A 13,559-nucleotide genomic window follows, 5' to 3' on the forward strand; every position below is an offset into this window, starting at 1 on the left:
TAACTAAATATTTGTAAGCCATGGAACTTTTTTGATATTCAATATATGAAATTACTTATAAGAGTATTAATTTGGGTCTAGGGGTCCTCTGTAACATACTATAACTTGGATATTGTACTTCCACCATGTAACTAAAAAACCTTATTTAACACCTTTATCCATAAAATAATGGTATAAATATGTAATAGGTACTGTGAATAAATGAGTTATAAGGAGAAAATGTTTTTATAATTTATTTTTAATAAAATACATTATTAATCAAAAAACAATATAATATAACTTTTATGTTTAGAACTTGAAACACCAATGAAAAAAAAAAATTAATTAACTTTTATCAAATATTAACCAAATCAATATTTATAATATTACTATGAATAATACTTGTACTTAGAAAAACAGAATATAATAAAATTAAGCTTATGATAGAAAATATTGTTCATAGATTCAAATAGAAGCTTTCTTCTTTCCAAATTTACTGTAGTGGTACACTTTAAGCGACATTTTGACATACACAGCTGACCTTCATTAGCACACTTTGCTGGAACAATCACTCCTTTTTGTGTTGTATACTGTTTGCCTGTTTTCCTTTCAATAGTTGCTTTTTTTCTTTTATATACTTACTAAATGTATTCAAATCTGATCCATTAAACAACAATTTCCTTGATGAGGCTAGTGACTCATAAGTAGATAAACAATTATTATCATTTACATTCTCTTTTGGACTATCTAATATAATATTGGCACTTTCAATATACCCATTATACCCTATGATAAGATTTAAAAATGCATGAAATATGATAAAATGAGTAGTAGTAAGAACATACTAATTATTAAAAATATATTGTACCCGAAGAAGTTTCTGATATTGCTTGTACAGAACTGGGGTTGTAATCATCATCACTCGAATATTCTTGAAAAGAATCTTTAAAATACAATTTTAGAAGTTATTAATTATTTTCTTTGTAACATTAAATTATTTTTATCAATACCTAGTGTTAATATGTGTAAATTTATCAATAAATAATAATTAATAGTATAACAACAAAATATGTTTTACCTGAATCACTGAAAAGGTTTTCTTCCAAATTATTTTTAATTTGGTTCTTAGGTCTAGTTCGGCTTAATGGAGTAATATTTTGGATTTCACGTGCTTTATCCACTAGGAATTTAGCTCGAGAACTCATAATGTGTAGAGTAAATAAAACATAACACAATAAGATAACTATTTTATTGGATAAATTAATCCAAACCAAATACAACACAAAAACCACAGTTTTAATGTAAAAATATAAAATAAATCAAAACGAACGCGACGTACGAACCGATCGCGATAATCAATATCAAACAAACAAAAATTGTTAATAACATTATTATTTGATAATAATAAAATTAACCAATAACAATAATTAAAGTAAAAACAATCCACGAAGAAAAGTTGTTATAATATTTGCAGATAATGTCTAAAAATACATATACAAAATAACACCGAAATTTAATTCAATAACAGCATGGATAAAGGCGGTAATATCCAATAACACATTGTTCTAAGGGGTTAACATACACTACTACTTTTATCCACTACAACTAATGATTAATTCTTCTTATAACACTCTTATCAATTTTTTATTTTGGTAACTACTAAATAAAACCATATCAAATTTTGATATAATGTTTATAACATTATAACACCTTTATTCATGCAATAAAATGCATTTTTGAAAAAATGTCAGTTAACACCTTTATCCATTGACCCCTTCAATTATCAGATTACATAAAAATAATGAAAAATAAATGTAGGTATTGTATTTTCGGTAATTACCTAGGTCCTATAAGAGCTAAGTGGCTAGGTACGGTATTTTTGTTAATTACCGCACTTCGGTATTTTTAGTAATTACCGCACCTCGGTATTTTCGGTATTACCGTGGCACGGTATTTTCGGTAACAACGGTAATTACCAAAGCACGATATACCGGTATTCTGAAATGCCGAAAATACCGGATACCGAGATTTTTTAAATACCGGTAATTACCGGTATACCGAAAATACCGCCAGCCCTAGTGTACACTGTTTATCATGTACCTAACTATGCGAGATTTCACTACGCAAAAATGCAAAAACAAAATTGTTTAAGTCAATACTATAGTTTAAACAATTATTGCTAAATTTGAAGTTTGAATTTTATGTAAAATGTTGTCTAATAAAGTCATAAGGAAGCTGCAAATATTTTAATTAAAAAGGAGTGTATAAAATAGTATACATAATATTTTATAAGTAGCTTGTATCTAAATATAACTACTTCATTATAATATTATAATAACATAATATATACCATAAAAATTACACGTAAAAATTGTTATTATTATTATATATTAACATTTTCAGAAAAAAGTATGATTCTCATTTGAAAAAATCGTGCTCATTATTTAGTAGATAACTTGGATGAATTCAGACACCTCTTTCCCATTGGGCACATGCCCGGGGCCCCGCGATCAATGGGGCCCCTAGTTCCTGCCAAATCATCGACCATTATTAGCACTAAATTAACTATGTCCTAATATATTAATATATTATGATATGACAATATGACATGATCGTCATGTTATACTGATATAACTGTGTTGATATGGTTTCATTATTTTATTTAAGATTATTATTTTTGGAACACATAAATTAAGTAGTCTCTCTACTATTACGCGTCATTTAAATTAAATTAAACGTTTAATATACACAATAGTTATGATTTATCTAACTAGAAGGTAACGTCAGACACTGTACATACCAATAATATAGGTACCAATTGAATTATTGATTGTTCGTGGTAATTATTTCTATACGAATTATTAAAAGTTGTATACTTTTTAACCATGGCATGTGAAGTAATACCACTTTATATATTATATTTGTCTACTAGTGTTTTTAAAAACAGTATTATTATTTTTTTTTTTTTTAAATCAGTGTTTATCGAAAAATCGTAGGTAAACCGTACCACACATCGGCTTACATTAAACACCACTACGTGTGAATAATAAGTAATAACCGATTTCAAAAAACGAGTAAATACAGCATAAAGATAACGGAAATAAATTCTGGTTTTATTTTTTTCGGTGATAACATACATGTATATTTGAGTTTAAACTGTTTGAAGATATCGCGTATTCATAGGAACCATGATATCGTTTGATATTCAGTGAAAAGTGTAATAAACTAATAACAGACCAAAAAGAAAACGCACTTTTCGTCAGTTTATCATGACCAGTGCGGTTATGTTCATAGAATAAAAAAAGATTTGAATCAAAGGAGCCGTTTTAAATTTCCAAAATTCTATTTATAGTTTATACTATTTCAAATTATCTACACAGTGCGCAGAATATAGTTAATTAATTACAATGTTACTTTTTGTTTAGTAACCGGTGTTCTAAATTTCATATTCCAAAAGTTTTAACACGTATTCATATTGGATAAAATAATTTATGAGTATTTAAAGTTTAGTTAAGTGGGGTAAAACTGGAGATCCCCAAAACATTCTACACCCTACTCATCTAAAATTTAAACTGACCTTCCTTTCATAAAATATAAAATAAAAAAATATTTACTGTCATTTTTAAAAACCATAAAATCTACCATATATGATAGAAAATATCAGTTTTAAATATAATTATTATTTTATACGTCACATAATATGACATAAAAATCAAAATTAAATTCACTAAAACTTATTGTAGTTTTATTTAACTAATGATAAAAATATCGTCATAAATAGATAATAGATATATATAGAGATCAGATTCGACAGTGATTCGTTCTCCGTTCGTACAAAATACTTAAAATTATTTCAGTAGTAAAAGTTACATGTAAACTTTCAGAGAACGTATAACTACATAACCAACGCATAAGTGTAAAGTTATATCTAACTGATTGTAGACTGCAGTCAAATACCTCCTTTCTATAATAGATTAATATTATTAATATTACCTATTAATTTACAAATGTGAAAATAAGGGCTTGGCTGGTTTCCGCCAAAAGCATACCTTTCCTTCTTCCATCATATGATAAAACTTAACTTGTACTTTAACTCGAACTTTTAGACACCCAAAGTATTGGAGGATAATTGCAATTTTCAGCCATATAATCGTCAACCAAGTAGCCTGAATATGTAGTAGTCTATCATCTATGGGGCAATTGGCCATAAAGTTTTCGATAAAACATTCAAAAACTTCTCTTAGATTTATGAAAACCAAACCAAATTTATTATGCAAATATTTCCCAATTTATGAAATATGGTCTTGGTAAGCAGTGTATTGAGGTAAAACCTACAACCGATGATTTGGGCTTGTGGCAAAATTTCATGTATGGCATTTAATATAAATGTTTCAAAATCTATAGTTATATACTGTGGTAATAATTACACACCAAGAATATATTATCATATGTTTTATGGCGGAAAAGTTAATCGGTGGAAAAAGGAGAGGTTTACTTTTGGCGGAAACGAGTAACTCTTGAAAATAATTACTATTGATACTATATTGACGGGTACCTGGTGGGTCAGTTGTTATTGGTGCCCATAGACCTATTTTTAGAAAGTGAGAACCTCAATATTACATTATTTAAGAAGAAAAAGGGAGAAGCCGAGTATATAAGTACCTATACTTATTTACAATAAAGATATCAGATGTACTATTTAGATATATACAATCATATACATAAAAATATATTAAAGGGGAAGAGACTGGTGAGTATTGTAACCAAATACAACTTTGAGAGGTTAACCAGAAAAATACCAAATAGGTATTGTATTTGGTTTATCTCGTAGAATGCAAATACAAAAAGTTGTGATATAGCACATTAACCAACAAGTTACCAGGAGATGATTAACCAGAGAAAAACGGCTGGAAATAGGTACTTTCATGAACTGATTTCATTATTGAAATAAACGAAAATTACACTACATTAGATAGGTATCTATTTGCTTTGGACTTGTTTAGTGCATTAATACATGTAATACATGGGCATCACAAAGAATGCAATTTGCTAGTCTAATCATCATAAGGATAAACTGGACTGGGCATGTCTGATGGGTGGTCTGTCGTCTGTCAATTAATACGTATTTGGAAATGGTAACCAAATAAAAAAAGAACAAGGGGAGGACCACACAACGGTAGAGTGACCGAGTCTTGGAAAAACTCAAACTCTCAGAACTCAGAATTAAGAGATAGAAACCAACCTATATCCACGGACATGATATCATGAAAAAACATGTTTAAACTTCAAAGCGGTGATGATGGGACACAAGGTTGCGACTCTAGAATAATCAAAAATAAATAAATAGATCAAGTGAACAAAAATTGTTAGCAGACAGAAATTTTATCCGTCAAATTATTTTGAAAGATTTTTACATTTATTCTTGTGAATGTTCTTATTTTTTGGCCGATAAATACATAATATTATCTTGTCTTATCTTAGATAGCACGTATATTCTAATGTTCCACTTCCACACCTCCTCAAAATCACAACTACACTAATATCCAAATTATAACAATATATATCTAAATTAGGTACAACTACGCTGGTTCACATTTTGAGGACAAATCGCCACACATCCCATCCGTAAAAAAAAGATTTATAATATATTATGTAGGTATATCTTTCTATCACAGTGTCACTTATTTTTAATAATTATATTTGAGTATACCTATCTGCGCAGCTATCCTTCATATCATTATTCTACAATGTTTGGCAGGCTATTTGTGAAATTTTATGATCTCTCAATCTAAATACTTCTCGCGGGGTCGTTGCCCTGCATATGCTTGGTTTAGGCCAAAGGACCGGGTGTTTTCGACGTGTGTACGTGTGTGTTCGTATATACGTGTAAATGTTTAGCTTGCCACGTAGAAGAATTATATACATATACGAGTATATATGATATTATACGCTTTCCGCTTGTGCTCTAGGATGTGTGGACGAGGGAGGGTCGCTAGCGGGTGGAAGAGGAGAGGCGGTGGCGGGCGTGTGGAGGATCGGGAATAAGGGTGGGCGGGTGTGTGTGTATGTGAAAGAGACAGAGAGGTAGACAAGGAGAAACAGAGATGGAGCTAGAGAACCACCTATAAAAACCGTGGCCGCCGCCGACCAGTACCAGCAATTATTTGTCGCTGGAAAAGTAAATAAAAATGTTTGTTTATAAAACAAATATTAAACAGAATGTAAACATAACAGGCAGGGCCGCGCCTACGTTCGGCTGATGGATGGGGCCATAGACCCTAAACAAACAAGAGTGAGTATTCCCAACACTCGTGCAGCAACGGCGGCGGTGGCAGTGGCGGTAACGACGACGACGACGACGACGACCGCGACGTAGCCACGAGCGAGCCACTATATTATATATGGCGCACATGAAAAGTCCTCTTCTTATGTGGAGGGGCGAAGAAGGGGCACTTGACAAAAAGTGCCCGAAAACTTTATTATTGTTGTTGTTGTTGTTGTTGTTATTATTATTAATATTAGTATATAGTATTATTGTTATCACCAGACAAAACTACCGTCAACTATATATTCCTCTTTATATTATATTCACAATTTTTTACATGCAGAAAATGCCATTTTTACCATTGACAAACATTAACGATCGTTTATATGCATCTTGCATATGGGCATAATGCATTGAAAACTGTTTCAGTTTAAATAATCTGAACTTATATATTATAATGAACCTTGTTTCATAATCGAGGTGTTTACTATTTTTTCGAATTCTTATTTGACGACTTCAAATCATCAACAGATCTGCTGCCCTACAATAGAAATTTATCAAATATAAAATGTTACCTAGTATAGATGTTTAAAGTATATTTATTCGAATATAACTATATTATATTACATTATTTAAGAGATTCAACGCAAAAAAAAAATTGTAGGTTTGCATATAAAGTACTTTAGCCACTTAGGTCACTATATATTAATATGCGTAAACACAAATATAAAATCGATACAAACATATATTATATACTTATTTAATAAAACGAAATATATTGTACATATCCCAATCTAAATTATTAGTTTTAAAGTTTTATACTTTAATTACTTTAATTAAATTACTATTATACTTATATAATATACAAATTATTATGAGTGTGTTCAGAGATTAAAAAAAAATTATACTAATATTAATAATAAAGGTGCGCGTTCAAATACTATAGCGACTTTTGTACAGTAAATAATATATCCATAATAAATCTTTATAATTTAATTTAAATTACCTTTGCGTACATACTATAATACAATATTATACTTGCATTCAAGTTAGAGTTATTTATTTACATCAGCGTGTGTATATATTGCTACTTCGAATCGATTAAAATTTTATTAGTTTTTTTTTGTTTATTAAATACAAATATCCATGTAGAAAATCTCTCGAATAATACGGTTTTTGCTTTCAATTTCAATTTTATGTGCACCGTAATTTACAATATGATTCGTGCTGTGCACGCATTAAATAATGAATGTTGTGTTTGAGAAAGACATGAGAAATACATTTTGCATAATAATATGAACCTATTGTATCGCTAAAATGCAGGTATACAGAGAATTGGCTCATTCAAAATTTAACAGTATATATACAAAATAATAAATTCAAACTATTAAATCACGTAGGTATTCACATGTTAGGGTTACAGACTTATAGTTGAATATTAGGTATATCAACATAATAATTATTAATGATATGAAAATACTATTATATAATACATTTTCGTTATACATATGATAAAAATAGTTAATATAGATTTATTATTCATTACATATTTATTTAACGTAGACATTGCAGCGTATTTGATCAACAAATCTGTTTAATATTGTATCATAGATTCTGATTGGGGCTATGAATATTGTAATGATTTTACAATGCTATAGTATAATGTGATTATATATATTTTTTTCCATATATATTAATTATCACCATTTAGGTCTACCTAACACCTCGAAATGTAATACTAGGTTTCTTATAAGATATTCATACATAACCGATTTTCGGTATAAAAATTTTAAGTAACATTTGGACAAAATTTGGTACCTATAAATACTAAACGGAGAATATCGATTTTAGTTAATTCGTAGTAATTTAAAAATATTATTAGTTGGAATTACAATATTTTATACACACAATGATATTTTCAAATTCAATGTTTTCAACAACAATAAATTCAATCAACAGTATATATTTTATAATAGTAAAATTAATTGATTTAACACGAATATAAATGTGTCAATATCATAAAATTAATTTAGTCATATAATGTAACAGATCGTCTCGCAGAAATGTTTTTCGTGGGTAAACTAAGGTATAACATTGAATTCAAATTTAACATATTATTCATTACAGTGATTATCACTATATATAGTTAGGTATTCAATGACACAGTACACTTGAAATCCACCGTAGGTACATCAAAGCGATTACATATATTACCCTTGTTTTCGAATTATTGTTAATAATATATAGCATTATAGCTATTTAGTCAGATACAGCCGTAAGCAATAGTAGCAATAACGTTTATTTAATTAGGGGCTAAAATTCATAAATTTATACCATACTTAATTTTGTATAAAAATTATTGTTAATGCATTATGATTAATGCCATGTTTCCGGTTCAACTAATCATTAAGTATTATTATTTTTAAAAATTTTTTTCCCGTTCACTATTCACAGTATAAATTAATTCACAATACAACCGTTCATAATATATTTAAAACTAGAAAAAAATGTTGAAAATTCTGTAAAAAGTACAATTATGTTAAAATATTATTAAAGTGTCATTATAAAAGGTACCTAGCTATATCATTTTTAATAAAATAACCCATAAGTTTGTTATTAAAGCTATATTTTGGATTTTTTTTTAGTACCTAAATATATTGTACACCTGTAGAATGTATTAGTACAAACTACAAATAATAATAAATTAATAAATATATCATTTTCTTTACAACTAAAATTAAATTAAAATTGCAAAACCCCTTTCGTGAAATGGATAGAAATTTCATCCAGTTCACGAAACGGAACTTAATTTTTTACAGATCGCGTAATTACACAATTTGGATAACTTTTCACGAAATGGACACGGATTTTTAGTAATACGGAACTTGTTCCGTAATCTGTACCTATATACAAATGACGAAACAAATAATACGAGAATGATTTTTATTAATAGAACCAAATATTGTTGTAATAACCTGTGGTATAATAATAAAAATCATTCACGTATTATTTGTTTCGCCATTTGTATGTACAGATTACGGAACAAGTTCCGTATTACTAAAATCCGTGTCCATTTCGTGAAAAGTTATCCAAATTGTGTAATTACGCGATCTGTAAAAAATTAAGTTCCGTTTCGTGAACTGGGTGAAATTTCTATCCATTTCGCGAAACGGGCCGGAACGTAAAATGGATTCGACATATATATATATAATTGCTCTCTATATTATAATATATTATGATAGGTTACATAAATGTAGTTTTTAACCTATAAACAAGTATAAACAAACAATTAACCAAAAATATAAAAATTACAACTCTAAATAATTAATTTTATCATAAACGTGTCTCATATTATATGCATATTATCTTTATAACAGTTTATATGGGTTAAGGCTATATACATGTTTAATCATTCGAATAATCATTAATGACATACCTACTTAAATAGTTTTAAAGTTTTTTTTTTCTAACTAGAATAATGCCTATCATATTAATACAAATTATAAATGTTATATGTGTACCTTTTCATACATTAACATCATTATATCTGCGTCGCTTATAATTTTTCTTGTCCGTATAAGACCGCGTGTAACATGTGAAAATAATATAGGTGATCAAATAATTTAAATTTAATTTTAGTTACCTATCCTTATACCATCATTACCTGCAGTTGCATCAGAAATTAATAGGCAAATGAAAAATAAAACTACACAACCACTGATCTGAAACAGATCGATATGATAATTTTTTGTTACTTACTTACAATAAATGTAATATTCAATATCTCTACTAGGCCGGTACTCGAGTTTTTGTTATTGTGAGTATGAACAAATCGAAAAACTAAATTCCTTAAAAAATGTGTAATTTCGATGATAAAAACTTAAAAAACTCGATTGAGGCATGCTTATTATCTATACTCTACAGTCTACACATATTACGTTTAAATATATATTTCATACATTTATAGGTGCGTAATAGCCTACAGGCTATGGATAGAACACTCAATCATTTATTTAAAGAAAATATAAAATAATTAATAGGTAGTAGGTAGGTACACCTTACGGCTTATATTACTATAATAGATGACAACATTTTTGCAACGAAACGCGAGAATATATTATTATTTATACCAGCTAGAAATATAATGAAATAGAGTTTTTTAAATTGATTTTATTACATATTATAATATAGCACCTACACTTGCAATTATCTATATGTATCAATGTTTCCGTTGGTTAAACTGTAGTAAGTTCATTTTTACAACAAACATTAATAGCGAAATACTGATAAAAGAAAACAATGTACTTATATATTATACCAAATCAATATATTACTTTTTCCATTGAAAAAAATCCATTAAGTATAGGTATTTTACACGAGTGCTTGCAAATAATCATTTTTAAAAAAACTCGTCCATTAATATGAAGTTTAAACACGAGGTTCGTCAAGAATGGACTTAATTGTTAAAGCAATTCTTTATTCATATAAAATTATGAATTATAGATATTTTCATAAATACCTTACAAGATTTTATATATATATTGTCTAAATTTTATTTCACTGATGTACACTACACTACTGCAGACAATATAGTTTTCAAGGGATGTGTTAACAGATTAGTAGGTGCAGTCTATTAGGCACATACCTATTATACTTACGGCTCTAATAACCAATAGCTATAAGAGTGATCTAACGGGACAGGATGAGGAAAATATAATATCTCTATATGATCTGTTATTCAATGTTTATAATAATAACAATATTATTATCTATTATTTTTATTTTTATGAAGCACATATGAGTTTCAAGAATAACGAATCTCGTCGTGTTTATTAATTATTCTACGTAAAACTCAAAATTGAGTGAGATAGGTAACGATACAGAGAATATATTGGTATGGATAGACCATAGAGTTGAATTTTCAAATCTTAGATATAAAAATATAAATTTTTATTAATTTATACATTATAACTCAAAATAAATTGCAAATTATTGTGATTTTTACGTATTTTGTTAAAATTCGAACTTTCAATGCTTATCAAAAAAAAATTGTGGATATGTATTTTTAAAATTTTTTAACTACGTTTGTGGCAATATATGAGGAGTCCTTTATTAAATTTTAAAGCTTTTTACCCAACGAATAAGATTTTATTGCCATTAATAAAAAAAATAAAACTAAAAAGACTGAAAATTTCAAATGTCTATAAATAACTTAAAAGGATTTAAAATATTTTGAAAATGTTATCTGCATGTATAGAAAAAGCCAGTATAAACATTCAGTGAAAATATCATTTGTTTACGGTAATTAGTTTAGAGTTACACCAATATCTAAGATAGATTTTCTCAAAAAATATTTTGTAATAACTCCCGTTTTTCATTATTATTATTTCCCCCCCCCCCCCCCGGTGTTTTTAAAAATTATTGGGAATTTCAAAATTTGACCTCCCCAATGCACCAACTAGATTCACTTTCCACCCGGAAAACCTACTAAAGTAGAAAATTGAAGCATTATTTCGACAACTTATCATGTGCACGGACAAAAAAAACACACATTGTAAAATCAAAACAATTTAAACTTAACAATAATACATATAGGTACATTTAATAAAAATAGTTAATTTATATAGGGGCACTATTACAATCTATTTAAAAAGTGTGTCATTTAATTTGTAGCAAACCAGTATTACTTAATTCAAAAAAGCCACTACAAAAATCTATTTATTTTTTTTGAAATTATTAAACATTTATATGACATAATTTACATCTCACTATTTAATTTATGTAAAATTATCTATATACGTACATCATATAACATCTATATAAATATTGAATAATAAATGATGATTTTTTTCAAATAAACAACCATATTACCTCAAAAAGCATTGTTTTTTAATTTTTGTTTAACATTATATTATACGTATTAGTTATTCGACGTCACAAAACAATGTTATTTAAAAATATTACATTTAGATTTTGAGCGGAGCAATAAATAACATTTTTCGTAGGTGTATCAACAATCAATTTAGTAAATTGGAAAAAAATTAAATTTAAAAAACCAGATTTTGACAAAATCGATTTTTTGTATTTTGAGTGCCTATACTCAGACAGTGAATACCTAACTGCATTAGAAAGTTGAATCCATTAACTTTACCATTATCTATACATGATACAATGTTAAAAAAATAAATATTTTTCGAGGTTTTCATAGATATGGGCATTTTTTAATAAATATTGACAAAAACCTTAAATGAATCATATATGAGTTCGAATCAATATTTTTTTAATAGTGGAAATAAAAAATGAAAATCTGATTTAAACGTTTTATGAAAAATTCAATACAGAATATTTGTAAATCTGATTTTAAGAAAACTTTGAATTATTAAAACATACCTACATCAAATCAACTGGTTTTTATTGTTATGATTTTTAAAATATCAATTTTTATAGAAAGAATCATTCATTTGAAAAGTAATATACTTTTAAAATAATATTTAGATTATAACAATCACCGGTTTTTTTCTCATAAACTAATAAAAAAAATTTCATATTTTTTGAATTTAAAACCTTTTTTACGACTGGATCAAACACATATAATAAAAATAACGAGATTTCGATTTTTTTTTAAAAATTAAACTGCATAAATGAAATAAATGTTTTTTAAATCAATATTTCTAAAAACCATATTTACAAATTGGCTAATTGGCGTCCGGTGATGCCCCGGTATCACACGCAGCAGCCTTTCAGAGAAGACGGTAGGCGTGGCTCACGGACGCCACAGCCAACGACCGTCGTTTGTGGGCTGCGCTACAATTCCGTGGTGGTCTATGCGTATACCTAACCAATCACAGAGAATTATGGGCTGTGTCTGCGCTGCATGTCGACGCAATGCGCAAGGTTGCGCTTTATAAAAGCGTGCGTGGATCGCAAATCGGGCAGTTAGTAACTGCCAGTTACTCGCAGCTCTTCCAAGACGAACAAGCAGTATATATACGAGTACAGTACACTTATTCAAGAAAGTTCACCGAAACATTGGTCATCTTCGGAATGGATATAAAAAAAAGTGACTACTGCCTAATTAATGGATTTCTTCGGTCGTCGGGGAGTTCTTCGAAAACTGTAATTTCTCAGATGCGTCAATCTTGATGGAATTAGGCATGTGAACTTCCAGGCTTGGAGCTGCCTACGGGGACTTTCTCACTGGTCAAAGCCGCATAGAGGTTTTGGATTTCGTAAAGAACAGTTGGAAGAGTGCTCGGCCTTGGAGACTGCCTATACTATGCAGCTATATCACATGAAGCGACTCGTATAAACCAAA

At 28.4% G+C, this 13,559-nt stretch overlaps 1 protein-coding gene across 1 annotated transcript; it reads right to left on the bottom strand.

The window, feature by feature from the left end:
- Positions 1–220: 220 nt before the first annotated feature.
- On the bottom strand, positions 221–1,521 carry LOC149058585 (uncharacterized). The gene is made up of 3 exons (XM_089221385.1): positions 1,058–1,521; positions 848–922; positions 221–765 (listed from the first exon to the last, which is right to left on the bottom strand). The coding sequence occupies exons 1-3, from the start codon at positions 1,182–1,184 to the stop codon at positions 548–550; spliced, it is 420 nt and encodes a 139-aa protein (XP_089077511.1). The 5' UTR covers positions 1,185–1,521; the 3' UTR covers positions 221–547.
- Positions 1,522–13,559: the final 12,038 nt, after the last annotated feature.

The sequence above is a fragment of the Diuraphis noxia genome, unplaced genomic scaffold (assembly GCF_037042655.1).
Source record: "Diuraphis noxia isolate RWA-SAM2 unplaced genomic scaffold, SU_Dnox_SAM2 contig0002, whole genome shotgun sequence".
Classification (NCBI taxonomy): Eukaryota; Metazoa; Arthropoda; class Insecta; order Hemiptera; family Aphididae; genus Diuraphis; species Diuraphis noxia.

Excerpts from the sequence above, each read along its gene's own strand:
- LOC149058585 (XM_089221385.1), bottom strand. The coding sequence starts at position 1,184 with ATGAGTTCTCGAGCTAAATTCCTAGTGGATAAAGCACGTGAAATCCAA. Across the intron at positions 923-1,057 it reads AAACCTTTTCAGTGATTCAG|ATTCTTTTCAAGAATATTCG; the intron begins GTAAAACATATT and ends TGTATTTTAAAG. Across the intron at positions 766-847 it reads AATATCAGAAACTTCTTCGG|GGTATAATGGGTATATTGAA; the intron begins GTACAATATATT and ends ATCTTATCATAG.